The sequence below is a fragment of the Durio zibethinus genome, chromosome 2 (assembly GCF_047325235.1).
Source record: "Durio zibethinus cultivar Kanyao isolate XHJ-2024 chromosome 2, ASM4732523v1, whole genome shotgun sequence".
Taxonomy (NCBI): Eukaryota; Viridiplantae; Streptophyta; class Magnoliopsida; order Malvales; family Malvaceae; genus Durio; species Durio zibethinus.
In genome coordinates, this window is record NC_143163.1 from 10,984,431 (window position 1) to 11,002,285 (window position 17,855).

At 32.6% G+C, this 17,855-nt stretch overlaps 2 protein-coding genes and 1 pseudogene across 3 annotated transcripts; 2 read left to right on the top strand and 1 right to left on the bottom strand.

Moving 5' to 3' along the window:
• Positions 1-175: 175 nt before the first annotated feature.
• On the bottom strand, positions 176-3,707 carry LOC111308124 (uncharacterized; annotated as a pseudogene).
• A 5,384-nt stretch (positions 3,708-9,091) lies between these two features.
• Positions 9,092-11,844, top strand: LOC111308437 (uncharacterized). The gene is made up of 3 exons (XM_022906760.2): positions 9,092-9,296; positions 10,154-10,293; positions 10,937-11,844. Exons 2-3 carry the CDS (start codon positions 10,248-10,250, stop codon positions 11,206-11,208), a joined length of 318 nt encoding a protein of 105 aa, XP_022762495.2. The 5' UTR covers positions 9,092-9,296; positions 10,154-10,247; the 3' UTR covers positions 11,209-11,844.
• On the top strand, positions 11,389-17,049 carry LOC111309269 (putative galacturonosyltransferase 10). Of its 2 annotated transcripts, XM_022908291.2 has the most exons (4): positions 11,389-11,513; positions 12,653-13,265; positions 15,328-15,853; positions 15,986-17,049. In XM_022908291.2, exons 2-4 carry the CDS (start codon positions 13,113-13,115, stop codon positions 16,777-16,779), a joined length of 1,473 nt encoding a protein of 490 aa, XP_022764026.2. In that variant the 5' UTR covers positions 11,389-11,513; positions 12,653-13,112; the 3' UTR covers positions 16,780-17,049. The 2 variants fall into 2 exon arrangements, with proteins under 2 accessions (XP_022764026.2, XP_022764024.2); XM_022908289.2 differs by having other exon boundaries at positions 15,328-17,049.
• The last annotated feature ends 806 nt before the right edge of the window (positions 17,050-17,855 follow it).

Genomic DNA, 17,855 nt, shown 5'->3' on the forward strand with positions numbered 1-17,855 from the left:
AGTTTCCCATGATATTCTTGTCATTATCAAATTGGAATAATGATGCCATTCCTAATACTTTCTAGTCCTATTCGTCATAACAAACACACAGCAAAACAGAAACACGGGGGGAAATAAGGTGCTCTACCCAAACATGAAAACAAGTTAACAGGCTACAAAATTATTTCGCAAAAGATACTACATTAGCCATTAAAAAACAGACAAAAGAACATTGCCGTTACAAACAATGTGTGAAAAAGACTCTTTGCCTTCATACTATCATCCATGTCAAATTTCGATAACCAGCCCACTTAGCAGCAAGATGGATTCCAATGGTCAAGGCAGCACCTAATAATGGCATTGGGAGCTGCTTCTTTATGGCTACACCTTCTGTTTGCTTCTTTACTTCTGAAAGCTTCTTTGAATGGTGAAAGATAGGTAGAGCTAGATAAGAAGTTATCACCAGCATCCTAACCCAAGGCTCCCCAATGGCAGCCATTACAGCTGCAACAGGCAGTGCCGATGTCACATCATCGCGGTTTTTAATTAAGCGTGAGAAACCATATACCCCAATAGAAAAGTCCAGTAGAGTGGCTCGGAAATGTAGCCAGTCACAGCTGCATAGCCAATTAGACCAGATATTGTGAGCGTATATGGTTGAAATGGAGTTTGGAACAGTAGCCTCAGCAATGGCAAGAATTGCTCATGCAAGCACAACGATCACTGTCAGTTCACGAAGAGGGGCATATGCCACAATCCCAGAGTAGAAAGCTCTAATACTGTAGATCACAGTTTCTATACATCTGATCATCGAAGTGATTGGATCTCCTTTGAAATGGAAAATAAGGGCAAATGCAAGTTTGAAGAGGTATCCCACAAAACCAACAAAACCACAAGCAGCCTTTCTCCAATTAGAAAGCTCTAACAAAACTGCCCTCCATGCATAGAGAAGGAATGACAGTGCCACACATAGTTCAAAGAGAAGGTGAATTAGTTAGCATTATTCTAAACTTTTGCTTATAATCCTTGGATTAGACTGGCTTGAAATAAACTTAATTATTAGTAGCCTTCTTTGAACAAAACCAGCCACCCACCCCACCCCCCCCCCCCCCCCCCAAAAAAAAGAAAAAAGAAAAATGACTTCACTTCTAAAGAGTCCATTAGAGATGAAACTATCAATTATCAGCCACTTCCTCATTAATTCTCTTCACAAAAAAAACATGTTTTCCTTTCTTCAAAATGAAGTAATGGTCACCCAACGGTAGTAATTACATTACAGCCTTTAACAACATCCTAAACCTTATTAGGATAGAATAAGGGATTTAAATTACGGTCGTAGACACGTTTTCAATCGTATTACATTTATCGTGGTTGCAGATATAACGAATATCATCGCGGTCATTACATTCATTATGGTTGTGAATTTTTTTTCAAATTTGCACAACTTATTATAAAACATAGTAATTACAATTATAATCATAAAAATTTCTTTTTCATGATTTTTAAAGTAATTAATGACACTTTATGTTATTTTATTTATATAAAAAAATTATTTACAATTTTTTAATATTATAGTAAAATATTCACATTTAGAAAATTAACAACATACAAATATTAAAACAATAAAATCATTAATAAAATCCAAATAAAAATAGAAATCAAAAATCAAATTAATATATTAATCATTTAATATTTTATTTTTTTCATCTAAATTATAATATAATATGCGTTTCAAATTTACATTAAACTCTTTTATCTAAAATTTCTCAATCTAAGTCAAAATTAATTCTTAAAACTTTTCAATTTTAACCAATTATTTCTCCAAAAAATTTTGCCCCTAAATTAAAAAAAAAAAGAAAAGAGAAAACTAATTTTTGTTTGGTCAAGCATTGACCAAACTTAATGCCTACCAAACTCCCCACTACACTCAAATATTTCTTTCAATTAAAAATGCAAAATTCTCTTGCATCATCATCTTTTGACCCAAACTTCTTTCAATTTTTTCTCAACCCTTACTTTCTACAATTCCCACAAACCATCCACCAGCCATACAGCCAACCAACCTCTAAGCTTCCACCTTTATCCAACTTTCCACCCAATCAATGCCATGATTCATCCGAATTCTTCTTCAATCCAACTAGCATAGACCTAAACCCACGCCTACAGAGTGCTCATAAATGGGTTTTTTAAATTTTAAAGTTTCAAGCAAAATCTCTATAAGATCTAAGTTTTTTTAAGTCCTATACAACACAAATTTACAAACATTTAAATAAGGAAGAAAATGTAATTTTAAAATGTTTTATTATTACTTGATTTTTATAAATTTTTCTTGATTTTTAATTAGCCTTTTTTTTACTGAGTCATTGTAAATCTAGGATTTCTTTTCTATGTTTAGGGCTTTATTTCGTTAATTTCTATTGAAATTTTAATGCTTGATGATGACAAGAAAATTCTTCTTGTATTAAATTATGAAAAAAAAATGGAAATAACGCCAATTATGTCCCATTATTGCCACTATGGCCTTTTTTTTTTGCAAACGTAATGAATCGTTAGAGATGTAAATTTTCTTCACACTTAATATCGATTGAATAACAATGGTAGTAAGTGTCAATTTCGCTAAATAGCGACCACGATACCGTTATTACGCCTCTATTTAAATCCATAGATAGAATACAATCATCTCATTCTCATTAATATGGTAGTTAACAGAGTTATCAACCAATATTTTACTCATTACACATGTAAGATATGCATGGCTTACAAGTCTTCTTTCAATTGATAATCTATTCCAATTCTTACTCTAACTTTCTATGAATATATCATTCATTTTGTCTTTTCAAGACACAAAATATTGAGTTTCATAGTTGAAACTTTAAAAAGGAAACAATAGGTGATAACAAACACCATAAATTTCCTTTTAAGAATAGATAATAATATAATCTAAGCAAGCATTTGGCCAAAAATAAAACACTAAAAAAGCACCGTTAGCTTATTTAGGAAAATCATGATGTAACAAGAATCTGATACTGATATAAATAGATAGTTATATACTTATGTTTTTTAATAATTGTTTTAATGAAATTTTCTCTAATTACATTGTTAACAGAGATATAAATTGTGAAATATCCAATATTAAACTCAGTAGGACAGTTAAAGAAGCTCACCAATAAATAAAGGCCATTTAAGAAAAAGATCATGAGCTTTTTTGGTCAAGTATCTAAACCTCTCAGGCATTGTACTCTCTCTTGTTGGCAATTTATCTACTTCATCAATGCCACCATCTTCTCCTCCTCCATTTTTAGCATTAACACAAAACTCGAATTTTCCCTTAACATTTCTTGGAAAGAGTATGATAATTTAAGGTTGGCTTGGGGTTGAAAGCTTAGACTTTTAAAGGAAATGAAAAAAAAAGGTTTGGTGATGGATAGGACTATGTGACGAGAAATTAAAGTAGTTTTGAGAGGAAAGAGAGAAATGTTGAGTGAGAAATTAAAAGTAGTTGTGGGGATTGTTATTGAAACTATAGGATGGTGAGTGAGTGATTTAGGTTTAGAGAGGTTTTGTCATTACCAAAGGAATGGAATTTAGGTTTTTGCAAATGTTTCCTTTTTTTTTGTAACTTCAGCTTTTTGGGTTTTACAGGCCCGTGTCTAGCAAAAACCTTTCTCCTTACTTTTCTTGGGCCCTCTTGTTTTAAACCGTGAACTTGAGCCAGTGAACCTTTCCATTTTGTTAATTTCATTGAAATGGGCAGCCCTCTTCTAAAATCACCTTTGGTCCCACATAGAATTTAAAAACCTATCATTAAGTAATATACTATAGTTTTATGCCTACACCATAAGTTCTAGAACAACCCATAAACAAACGTTATTTCTCTCAACATAAATGACAGGCTCTGAAACTTTGGCATCTGCTAGGCCCTAATTATAAATTCTATGTTTCTTACATGAAAAGCAACATTCTTTTGTTAAGAACGTGAGTCGACCCATTGTTTTAGCCAATTAAAAAGCCCAAAACCTTTGTTTTTGAATAAAAAAAAAAAGAGCCGAGTTGGTTTTGGCATAAGAAAAAGAAAATGTTGAAAAGAAGAAAGAAAGAACCAAAAAAAAAAAAAAAGAATGAATGAAGAGCTGTCAATTGAACAAAAGTGGATCAATGATCCGATTGAGCTAAAATTTTGTTAACATATTCATGATTCAGTGTTTTACATTCTAAACAATAAAAATTGAGTTTAAAACTCTCTAGAAATAAATTCAAGATGTATTTGTTGAGTTACTTATTTAGTGAAATTTCTTTAATTGTCTCTCTACACTTGAAAAAAAAATTTTATATCTATTATTTGATAGTGGAGTTTTTTTTAATGGTATATAATTTTTTTCTTCTATACTGGAGGGTTATTCATATAAATCTTTGTGTGCTTTTATTTTCTTGCATTTTGGATTATCGATTCTTGTCTATTTATTGTAGATTTATTGCGATATATTATTTTTACATTATTGTGTTTGTCGTTTTAGACCCAACAAGTAATATCAGAACACTGATTATTTTTTAGATATCAATACAATAGCAACCTAGGATAAAAGTAAATTCTCTTTAAGATCGTGAAAGATGATACGATTTTTATAATAAAATTGATAGCATCAAATTATTCAAATTGAAAAGCCAATGATGAAGGATCATTTATACTACAAAGACTTGTATGAGCCAATATTGAATGATTAGGTTAAACTAGTAGATATAAAAGATGAAAACTTGAAGAAGTTAGGTAGAAAGAGATTGGCACAATTAGAAAATGGGTTGATATCATTATGTTCCATCATGTAGTACAAGAGACAGATGCCCATACCATTTGAAAAAAATTAGCAGCATCGTGTGAGAGAAAAACAAGCATAAATAAAGTTACACTTGTTAAAAAGTTTACAATTTTACAATACAGGGATGGGCAATTGATTATAGAGCACTTGAGTGATTTTCAAGATATATTCAATCTAATAACTATTATGGAGCTTAAAATGGATGATGAAATAAAAGCATTATTTTTTTTAGGTTCATTATCAAACAATTGAAATACTACAATTGTGACTATTTTAATTCAACTCCTTACTACAATGGGACATTAGAGATGGTAAAGGATAGTATGCTTAATGAAGAAGTAAGGTAAAAAGATTCAGACTCTGGGAATCGAGCTCTTATCATAGAGAACAAGGTTAGAAACATCGATAAAGGTCAAAACACAAAAAGTCATAGTAAGTCAAAACATATATCTAAGTTCAAAAATAAAATCAAGTGTTACTATTGTGGTAAACCAAGTCATATAAAGCAAAACTGTAAAATCTTGAAACAAAAGTGAAAAAATGAGAAAGGTAAAAGTTCAAATGATTGCTATATCGCAATAGTGAAATAGTAATTCAATTACTATGATTTGTATATCATATTGGTGATCTCGACATTGAGTGGATAGTTGACACAGAAGAGGCATATCATTGTGTTCCTAAGATTGAGTTGTTTACAACTTATAAAGTATAAAACTTTGGTTGCACCAAAATAAAAAATAAAAATGTGTCACAAATTATTAGAATTGATGATATTATTATACAAACTAATACGGGTTATATATTGACTTTGAGGGATGTCAAACACATTCTAAATATGATAATTAACTTACTTATTATTAATATCCTTTATAAGAAAAGATATGAGAGTCGATAAAATAATGAACACTGAAAACTTCTCAAAAGATTTATGGTAATTGTAAGAAGAAAACTATGCTGCATAATGTACAAAACATAGATACAATTGAATGACAACCAGATAAATGTTGTTGAGGATGATGCTTCAGTAAATTTGTGGTGTAAAAGGCTAGCACATATGAACGAGAAGGGGTTATAGGTTTTAGTAAGCCGGTTTCTTATTTTCTTGACTAAAGGTATGTTTTTCAATTCATATGATCATTGTTTGCATAGTAAAGATTGTAGAGTTTCTTTTTGTAAACATTCTAAAAAAAATATATTGAAATTGATTCATTACAATGTATGTGCTCTTATTGAGGCTGAGTCATTGAGTAGTAATAGCTATTTTATTACTTTTATTGATGATGCTTCACATAAAACTTAAGTGTATATGTTGAAAAACAAAAGTCAGGTACTGCAGTAATTTCAAAAATTACATGTCATGGTGGAAAATATAATAGGATTGCTTTTGAAATATATTCGAACTAATAATAGTGGCGAATACACATCCAAAGACTTTAAAAAATACTATTTAAAGCATAAGATGACAGAACTTGGAATACCACAACATAATAGTGTAGCTGAAAGGATAAACTGCACCATTATGAAAAAAGTCAGATGTATGCTAAAGAAACAAAATTATCAAAGTCATTCTAGGGTGAAGCAGTCAACATAACCTATTATTTACTTAACAAAACACTATTAGTTCATTTGGGCTTTGACATTTCAGAAAAAGTGTGGACCAAAAAGATACTTCATATTTTCACTTGAAATTTTTGGATGTAAAATATTCATGCATGTACCAAGAGAGTAGAGGTTAAAGCTTGACATTAAAACCATATAGTGTGTGTTTATCAGATATGGTAATGAGAAATTTGACTATGGGGTATAAGATCCAGTGAAGAAAAAAATAGTTAGAAGCAGAGAGTGATTTTTCATGAAAAAGAAACCATAGTAGATTTTAAGAAAAATGAGAAGGCTACACAAGTTATTATTGAATATGATGCTTTAACACTGATAAGAGTTTCACCGAGAAGAGCCAGAGATGGTAAAAATGTGCAAGAGATAGAACTTGAGGATACAAATAGGTTAGTGACAGTTAGTTATGAGCCAGATGCAATTAGTTTTGAGTAAGGAGAGCAATCTTCTCACCCAAAAGTGTTAAGCAGAGGGAGTTACTTTTGACATCAGGTAATATAGAGTTTCAGCCTAAGAGATCTACTAGAGAGCATCAATCATTCATTAGGTATTCAAGTTCAAATTTTATTTTAGTTACCAGTGAGAGGGAGCTAGAGAGCTTCTAAGCAGACTATTCTAGATAAAGAACATTGGTTAAAAGCAATGAAAGAAAAAATAAAGTTATTGTGAAAAAATGACACATATGATCATGTTAAACTTCTAAAAAAGAAAAGATCAATAAAGAATAAACGAAGACTCAAGCTAAAAATAATGGTGATAAACTAGTGAGATACAAAGCTCAATCAGTAGTGAAAGATTTTTCTCAAAAATTTGATATCGATTTTGATGAGATCTTTTCTCCAATTATAAATATGAGTTTTATTCAAGTAATACTGGGATTAATAGTTAGTTTAAATCTTGAGCTTGAACAACTTAATGTTAAGACTACATTCTTGCATAGTGACTTGTACGAGAAAATTTATATGGATAAACTTGAGATTTTTAAAGTGAAAATGAAATAACACTTAGTTTTACAAACTAAAAAAAAAAAAAAAAAAGCTTGTATGACTTAAAATAAGCTCTATGACAATGGTATAAAAAATTTAATTCTTTTATGGTAAATCACAATTATAAAAGAACAATAGCAAATCCTTGTGTATATGTAAAAAAATTCTCAAATGGTAACTTTATTATTCTTTATTACGTGTTGATGATATGTTGATTATGGGACAAGATGCTGGTTTGGTTCACAAGTTAAAAGAACAACTATCTAAGTATTGTTATATAAAAGATTTAGTTCCAGTAAAATAGCTTCTTGGTATAGATATTATCCAGAATAGAAAGGCTGAAAAGTTATGATTGTCACAAGAAAATTATGTTGAACGGGTGCTTAATATGCAACATATTAAATCAGTTAGCAGTCTATTTGTCAACTATTTTCATTTGAGTAAGAAATCTTGTCCAATGATAAAAGAAAAGCAACTAGCTATGTCTAGTATTTCTTATTCTTTTGTAGTCGATTCTTTTATGTATCTTATGATTTACACACAACCTAATATTGCTCATGCAGTTAGTATAGTGAGCATACTTCTTTTTAATTTAAAAAAGATTCACTAAAAAGTAGTAAAATGAATTTTTAGATATTTGAAGGGCACTTAAAAAATATGTTAGAGTTATGGAATTATACAACCAATTCTTGAAAGGTTTATTGATGCCAACATGGTAGGTGATCTTAATGGTAAAAAATTTACTTTGGGGTATTTGTTCACTTTTGCAAAAAAAGCTATGTCTTGGTTGTTTAAGTTGCAAAAGTATGTTGTCTTGTTAACTACAGAGGCTGAATATATTACAGCAACTGATGTATGTAAAGAAATGCTTTGGATGAAATATTTTTTTTTTGAATTGGGATTGAATCAGAAAGAGTATGTAGTATTTTGTAATAATCAGAGTGCTTTAAATTTGAGTAAAAATATCTTGTATCATGTTAAAATGAAGTACATTAATGTTAGATATCACTAGCTATATTCAGTGATTAAAGAGCAGTAGATGTAGTTAAAAAAAGTTCATACTGATGAGAATGTAGCAGATATATTGAAAAAGACATTTCCTAAAGAAAAACTTAAATTTTGCAATAACTTGGTTTAAATGAATTCATTGGCTAAAGTAAGTATAGTGATGAATTTCCTCCTAATGGAGTTGGAGGAGAAAATTATTAGGAACGTGAGATCCAGCCTTATTGTTTTAGCCAATTAAAAGACCTAAAGCCTTTGTCTTTTAACCGAAACAAAGAGCCTTATATAATAAACGTAGGGGCTAGTTTTAGCACGAAAAAAAAATGTAAAAAAAAAAAAAAGAAAGAAAAGGGAAAAAATATAAGTGCCAATTGAATGGAACTCGATACATGGTCGATTGAACTGAAATTTATTAGTAGGTTCACGATTCAATGTTCTATATTTTGAACGGTGAAAATTGAGTTTTAAACTCTTTAGAAATAAATTCAAAATATATTTATTAAGTCATTTATTTGATAAAATTTTTTCAATTGTATCTCTAATTGTTGATTAACTCTAATTTTAATTAAAAAATTTTTATATATCTATTATTTGATAGTAAAAATTTTTCAGATAATCCCTTTATAATGAAGGATTTTTCGTATAACTCTGTATTTTATTTTTTTTACATTTTAAATTATTGATTAGCATGAATTTATTGGGATATATTATTTCTGCATCTCTGTGTCCATTTCATACCCAAGACTTTTTTCGTCAGTGCGGTCGCCCTACCTAGAGTGAAGACTCCCAAAGATGGCTCCCCCAACAGCTATATTGTCTCTGCCCCGAGCTGTCCCAAACTCGCCAAACCTTCTCCTCTTCTGGCTCCCGCCTTATTCTCATCCGTTGCTGCTCTAAGGTACTCTCTTTTTCATTTTCCTTCTTTTTTTAAATTCAATATTATTTACTAGGGTCCTTTTGTTATCAACGGGATCACAGCTTCTCATTTAGCGTTTGATAAAAGATTTTCGTGGTTCAGCAATTAATCGACAAGATCATATATAAATTGGTTCCGTTTTTTTAGGGTTTTGGGCATACTTTTTGTTTCTTTTCTTTTTGATTTGGTTTTGTTTTATTTCTCTCTGTCTTCACAGACAAAAGGAGTCCGGATATCTTTTTCTTTTCTATGTTCTTGGGTCTTTTTTGAGGATTGAAAATGCATATTTATTTCAACATTAGTAACCAATGACTCAGAATTGTTCTACAAAGTAAACAACCAACCTAGTGCATTGCCCTTGTCCTAAATACTTTTCCTGCAAAAATTTACATCTCTCATCTATGTGATTTCCTGAGGCTTTTATTTTTCTAATGACTCTTATTAAACAGCTTAAGTCCAATCTAGACCATTAATACTTGATCAGGGTCCTTCGCTGATAGTTACGATTTCTTTACCTAACTTGGTGCAAATAGTTTTTAAGCTTTCTAATGTCAACTTTTTCCCCCTTTGAAGTAGTTTGTAAAGGTAAAAAACTCAATTTTCACATTGAGATTTGAATGAGTTGTTCATTGTTAATTATGATACTGTGATGGGATATATTCTTGCGCCTGCTTTTGGCCATTATAATTCCATCCCCTGTTCTAATTTATGGGGAATAATTGCTAAAATTGGAAGGCTTTGGTTATTTAATCAGTTAGACCATTCAAATATATTTGTTTCTTATTTGCCTTCTTTATGTTGAATTATGTGTTGCCCTGGTAACATTTGCATTTAACCAGGTCTAAGGATTTAATTTTAGACCAACGCAACAGTATCCACCTGGGATTTAAGCCCTCAGTTGTTGCATGCAACTCAAGTTTGCGGTCTAGTCTTATGTTGTCAAGCAATATTGGTGCACACGGTTTCTTGTCTTCTACAGGTATGCAAATTTGCATAAAGTTCTTTATTTGAAATTTTCATTTTTAATGAAGTTTTGATTACTGAAAATTTGATCGATGCTTTTTTTGCTGCTGTGGTAAAGGAAAAAGAAACTACTTATGAAACTAATCTTTTGCTGTTGAATAATATATTTTGTGGAGAACAAATGAGATTTACTCTCTGAATCCATTGCTCTTCTCCTTACTACTTTCTCCTTTCTTTTTTTTTTTTTAAAAAAAATTTAGTGGGTGCTCTGTGTCTGCTAGGTTGCTACATCATTGAGATTCATGAAAAATCTGTTTATTTCAGAAAACATCTTGACATATTGTCAGGGAGAACTCTGGTCTACCAGCAATTTTGGCTGTCGCTTCATCAACATTTTGTTAACGCTCAAAGCTCCTCAGAATTTTCATTTGAGTTATATTTCTAGGGGCGGAATAAAATGATGCATCCTTTATTACTTGAGATTAAGCATTGAGCATTATTTATGAAGTTTTATCATATTTTCTCTCTTCCTCCCTTTTTCTTTTTCCTCCATAAAAGGTCGTTGCTTTAAAAGTTTTGAAAGCCATTTACATAAAAATGATGCTGAAGTTGTAGTTTTTTTTTAATTTATATCTTAATAATTTATAATCCATTGGCAGGCACACAGTATAACCGCCTTACTGCCTTATCATCACAATTTAAAGGTGAAGATGCAGATGACTTGTTGTATAAAAATCATGCATTACTGAGACTGCAGGGATGCCATTTTTCACCACGAGCATATAAGGATGATATATTCAAAAATAGCTACGCTGTGATAACTGAGAAGCCAGAATGGTGGTGGTGGACTTTGGCATGTGTTTCATATTTAATAGCTTTGCAGATTTCTGATGCAGGATATTTTCTCCAGCCCTACCTAGAGCAATTATGAGATTTTCGAAAACTTGGTTTATTTGTCCCAGGAGCCATAAAGAGATTACCTCAATGGTTCTCAATGATATATTGTAACTTTGTGTATATTGGAATTATCAAGAACAAAGATTGGCCTCACTGCATTAGGTTCCATCCTATGATGGGCATGTTATTGGAAACTGCTTTGCAGCTAATATGGTATACGAGCAATTTTTTCCCACTCATACACTAGAATGGCAGGTTTGGGATGCACTTTTGGGCTGGCATTGGATTCTGCTACATCTTCCTCTTGTTGGAATGTGTTAGGTCTGCTCTTGGTGGCAAGTATGCTCACATCTCTTTTGTTAGTAATGCTGCATATATACATACTCTGTTTAATATAGGAAGTTTTCAGAGGCCATTCTAAGAGTTATGTTTCCAGATTTCTAATAGCAAGAAAGCAACAACTGCTCAGGCTATTTGAAGAGTACTAGAGGATTAAAACATAGGAGTTTGATTCTACATTTTTCTTTCTACGTTCTTGTTGGTAAAAATGTTGTATCAGAAACAAGTTTTTTTTTTTTTTTTTTGCAGTGAAACTTACGGACTATGAATGCAGATGGAATAAACTCTGTAGATTTTTTGACCTTAAATGAGCAGATTATATGTGGTACTATGTGCTCTATAATCCTTTGTTTAGCCATTACAAAAACAATAAATTCGATTGGTATATCAACATCATGGAGTTGTCCTTAAGATTTTACGTGCTTTAGATGGCTAATAGTTTCCCCGAAGAGAAAATGAGGTCGGTGCAACATCTCTGTCTTGTTGCAGGTATTGAATGATGGGTGTTGGTTTGTTCAGACAAAAAAAAAAAATCAATGTTAAGGTGTGATACATGGCCGCTAATTTATTGCATATGGAAATCATGTGCTTTTGATTTTGATTTTACTAGTCTGAAATGTACAATTATGGATAGTAGAGTTGAATGTGACTCCTCACCTAAAATAATTGAAGTCAGGTTGATTTTCTTCTCCTGTTTAATGATTCTCCCCCTTGATTTCCATTCTCTTGTTTGAATACCTCCATAAATAGAAGCATACAATTGGACGCCATTAATCAATAAACATTATATACGTTTATTTTATGGCTTATTGGAAAATCAAACCCCAAATCTTGATCCATTATGAATATTATAAGTTGGTAATCATTCATTCTAAACATTATCAAATAAATAGAGCACTTACAATTGCTTTGAAATTTTTAAAATTTTAAACTTTAATTTTTTTTTCTAACAAATCAAATTTGATTGAATTTAAATTTAAATTTTTTTAGTAATTTTCTCGGCTCTATAACATAAGATTTAAGTTCGAATCAAAGCAGTCCTTTTTCAAATATTTTATGCTATTGTAAAAGAAAAAAAAGAGCTAAAATCTCCTAATGATTTGTCAACAATTAATTTTTATTTTTAAAAGGACTTGCAGGAAAAAGGAAAGGCATATTCCAGGAAAAATGAAAAGTGAAGAACCGGAGGCTTATAAGCGTATGAGCATCAATCAGAGATGGCAGCCAACGCTGACATGGCAGGATCAGAGCCACCGTTTTGGAAAACGACCAGCTACAATGACCTTCACTTTATTACACAAAACAAACACAAAATCTTAGACAAACAATAAACTCTTGAGATACAATACAATCCTCCGCTGTACTGCCCAACAGTTTCCTTTCACTTAAATCCACATAAAAACAAACAACTCTTACTCTTTCATTTCCCATTTTTAGTTTTTTCTTTTCATTACCCAAAACCTTTTTTTTTTCTTAATTGAATTAATTATATCTCAGACAATTACTGCAAGGGAAGATCATAAAATATCCTGGGAAAAGTAGTGGTTTGTAGGGGGAGTTGTTGTCCCTGGAACCAGACGGGAGCTGTAAGAGTTGTGAATGATGAGGCGCAGAGGAATAGATTTTAGGAGGCCAGTGCGGAGGAGGCTTTCCAATGTGGTGTGGTGGACAATGTGCGGGATTGTGGTGTTGGTCTTCATCGTGCTTTTGAGCAAGGAGGGTCAGATTGAATCAAGACCTTCAATTTCTAGGGTAAAGATCTACTCTTTTTTTTTTCTTCTTTGTTTTTTCCTGTAATGAATTTCTTATTGAGATTGAGAACTCCGCTCTTTTTTTTTTTTTTGGGAAATTGTGGACCTATTTGAACAAATATCTATTTTGGGTGACGCTTAAATTAATTGATTGACGTGAATTTAGGAAAATTAACTAGCTTCCTATCATTGGAACCATTAGTTTTCTCCAGTTCTTTGTATAATGTGAATGGAAAGTGAGTGTTTATGTTTTGCTTGATCTGTTGCTGCAGTTTCTCATAGGATCTCGGACATGTCTCATCTTTCAGAGATGTATATATACTACATAATTCTAACTGTTCCGTTACTGTTCCGTTGGGACACTTTTGTCAGGAAGAATTGTGTAGGATTTTTTCTTTGTTTGACACATTACTTTGGATGGATCTGTTTGGCTAAAGCGGTCTTTTGTTTTAATAGCTAAATGGTTTTGATTATGCTAATGTTAATTTTGGCCAAAAAGAAAAGTTCCTTTGGCATGTTAATTATCATCCATGCCTTGAACAACATTCTTGTGAACATGCCTTGAACAACATACGAGTGTTTTAAATGAAAAGGGTCATATAATGGTCAGGTATCATATCTTGTTTTCAGGACTAGCTTGGGGGTTTAATCACCTCATCTTCGCTGTGACATTTGGCTTGTTTCTGTTTACAAAAAAATCAAATGTGGTTTTTTTTTGGCCAAGCATCCAATATGTGGTTTAGAAGACGTATGCATGTCAATTATTTGCAGTTGAGGAGAAATAGTTTGGTATATCGTTTTTATTCTTAGCAGTTGAGTGAGCATATTAGGGTCATACTTCTTTAGTGAAGAGGATTACTATTTGGCCCCTGTATGCATCAGTGGTTTTAGGCATCTTTTGAGTTGTGGGACAGAAAGACGAGAAACAGGTGTTTAAGAACCATGCATCATAACTTTTTGGGAAATGAATTGATCCTTAATAAGAGAAAGAGAAAAATTGGATAACCAAAAGGAATGCTTATCAGAAATGATGTGCTTCAGTCATGCTACAATTTGCTTTGTGCTATAAGTCACCATGATATAGAAGTAAATAGTATATGATCATGAGACTGGGGGTGGATAACTGTTACTGTCGAGAAGCGATGTAAAGCAACAATTTAAAAGATATCCTTGATCCTGTAAAAATTATGAGTGGTAGTGTTTAATATGCAGTGGCAACGTTTATGGGGGCAGGCTATTCGAGATGAGATGGTCTAACGCTGGATATGCCAAGTTGCATAATAATGCTAAAATTTTTACTTATTACCATTTACTTTTGCCAAGTTCCTTCTAAGTGCTTGATCTATATGGACTTTGTTTACATTCTCTATTCACTTTAAATTGAATTGTAGCTGATAAATACTGCTGTAAATCATATAGACTAACTATTGCATGGACAATATCTTGTAGAAAGGTTGTACTGGCATGTAGAAAAGCCCCTTAAGATACTATATTCCTTTAAAGGCAGCATGGTGTAAGATCTAATGGATTATTAATTTAGAAACAGTAACCTAGTTTCGAAGGTTGTTTTGCACTTTTTCTACTATTTTGAATATGATGTGTCAAGGGACCTCAATGTCACATTGCATTTGGTAATTCCTTCGATTTTGTAGAAGATAACACCAAAATCATTTGTGTTTTTTCCCCATCTCTCTCTCCTTTCTTTTGTCTAGTAGCAGCATAAGGTATTTAATGCCATCTGTTCTTTTCTTTCATGCGCACACTGCATTGACACTTAAACTCACTGGAAAAAATTAATTATAAAAAATGAACCCTTTCAGTTTTTTTAAACCACAGAATAGTTGGAGTGCTTTGTCTTACATTTTGAATGGAAAATTAGCATGACTCAAATCATATGACTAGATAATATTGTTAGGATGCCTTTGTTCTCTATTGGCACTAATTCCATTTATAGTCATATTGCTAAAAAGAAGTACAAATTCTCTTTTGTTCCCCACCATTCAACCATCAACTTTTATCGTTGTGAAGTTCACAAAATATGTGTTTGTGTTCCTTGTGTGCAGAGAAGTTATCAGCATGAGAGAATTATGGAAGGCCTAAACATCACTGATGAAATGCTAAGCCCCAACTCTGTCACCAGGCAACTTAACAACCAGATTTCTCTTGCAAAGGCTTTTGTTGTGATAGCAAAAGAAAGCAACAATCTCCAATTTGCTTGGGAATTAAGTGCCCAGATCCGTAATTCACAGGCCCTTCTGTCAAATGCTGCGACTAGGCAAACTCCTTTGACAGTTGGAGAATCAGAGACTGCAGTTCATGATATGGCACTTTTGCTCTATCAAGCCCAGCAACTCCACTATGACAGTGCAACAATGATCATGAGATTGAAAGCCAAAATCCAAGCTCTTGAAGAACAGATGAGTTCAGTTAGTGAGAAAAGTTCAAAGTATGGACAAATAGCTGCTGAGGAAGTCCCCAAAAGTCTATATTGTCTCGGTGTTCAGTTGACTACTGAATGGTTTGAAAACCCAAATTTACAAAGCAAACTCCAGGAAAGAAAGCAATTGGGAGCTAAACTTAAAGATAACAGTATGTATCATTTCTGTGTCTTCTCTGATAACATCCTTGCAAGTTCTGTGGTGGTTAACTCAACAGCTTTAAATTCCAAACATCCAGATAAGGTTGTCTTTCATCTTGTAACTGATGAAATAAACTATGCAGCGATGAAGGCCTGGTTTGCCACGAACAGTTTTCGGAGAGTGACTGTTGAGGTTCAGAAGTTTGAGGACTTAAAGTGGCTTAATGCTTCTTATGTTCCAGTTCTTAAGCAGCTCCAAGATTCTGAGACTCAAAGTTATTATTTTTCTGGCCATAATGATGACAGCCGTACTCCAATCAAGTTCCGAAATCCTAAGTACCTTTCAATGCTTAATCATTTGAGGTTTTATATTCCTGAAGTTTTTCCAGCACTGAAGAAGGTGGTATTTCTTGATGATGACATTGTGGTTCAGAAGGATTTGTCTCGCCTATTTTCCATTGATTTGAATGGCAATGTTAATGGAGCGGTTGAGACATGCATGGAGACATTTCACAGATACCATAAGTACCTAAATTACTCTCACCCTCTTATAAGAGCACATTTTGATCCTGATGCATGTGGTTGGGCATTTGGGATGAATGTTTTTGATTTGGTTGAGTGGAGGAAGAGGAATGTGACTGGCATCTACCACTATTGGCAAGAAAGGAATGTGGACCGGACATTGTGGAAACTTGGGACACTGCCACCTGGACTGCTGACCTTCTATGGATTGACAGAGGCATTGGATCCGTCGTGGCATGTTCTGGGGCTGGGCTACACAAATGTTGGTTCCCAGTTGATAGAGAAGGGAGCTGTACTACACTTCAATGGAAATTCAAAGCCATGGTTGAAAATAGGGATAGAGAAATACAAGCCCCTTTGGGAGAAGTATGTTGATTATTCTCACCCTCTATTGCAACAGTGTAATTTTCATTGATGAATTGCCATGGAAATCTGGAGTCTTGCACGACGAGTTCACTGCCTTAGAAGCTTCAAATTTTGAGGTCAAGTATGCTTGTACAATTTTAAAGAGGTCAAGCATGGCAGGTGGTTGTAACATGGTATTTAATTCATTTCAACTAGCTTGTTGTAGTTTAGATTGTTCATTCATATCAATTATTTAAACGTCCAAAAAGAAACCAATTTTGATTAGGTCAAGCTGTAAACTTATAGCATCTAATCTGCAATCCAATCGACCGTCTTTCCAATTTTATGCCTGCTAAGCATGGAACCTATTATCTGATCTAATGGATCATAATAAATGCTGTTATTGGTTTAATCCAAGGCGTGTTTGGACATCATTTTATTTATTATGATGTTATGATTACATTTCCCTTGGAGAAATGGATTATGATATTATTTATTCACATTATTATTGTTTCAAGATAGTTGAACATGCATCACTTAATTTGGAGCACGTCTTTCCCACCCTATCTCACTCACATAGGAAGTTTGCGGTCATTCGCTGCCTTAAATTACCAAGTTCCCCCATCGACCTTCTTCATTCTTATGTGAAGTGAATGACATTATCAAATCCACCATAAAATCACCCCACATTCTGAACAGCCAACTATTTATGACAATCAATTGGTTAAAGTTGAATTTTGCCATTGTTTTTATTTCACCGAGTGAAGAATCGCACTGCAAAACCTATTTTCTTGATTATTATAAGAATGGAAATGAAAGAAGTGAGTCCTGTCAGCATCCAAGTCGTAAGTATTATGCAGAGTACTAAGTATTCCCGTCTGTCATGCGCGCCAACATTTTGTTTTTTTTTTTTTTTCACCCGAATGATGCTAGATACTTTAATCCTTCCTCCGGCTCAATGGACCAGATAAACAGTGTTTTACTTCTACCTCCAATATGTAAAGGAAAAATCACAAATCCAAAAAATGACTATGGGGGTATTATAATAATTTTGGTCAATTACATTAAGAAGAATATTTTTGTAAGTATGGTATGAGGAGTTTATAGTAATTTTTGGCTAAATATAGTAGGGGAGATATTTTATAA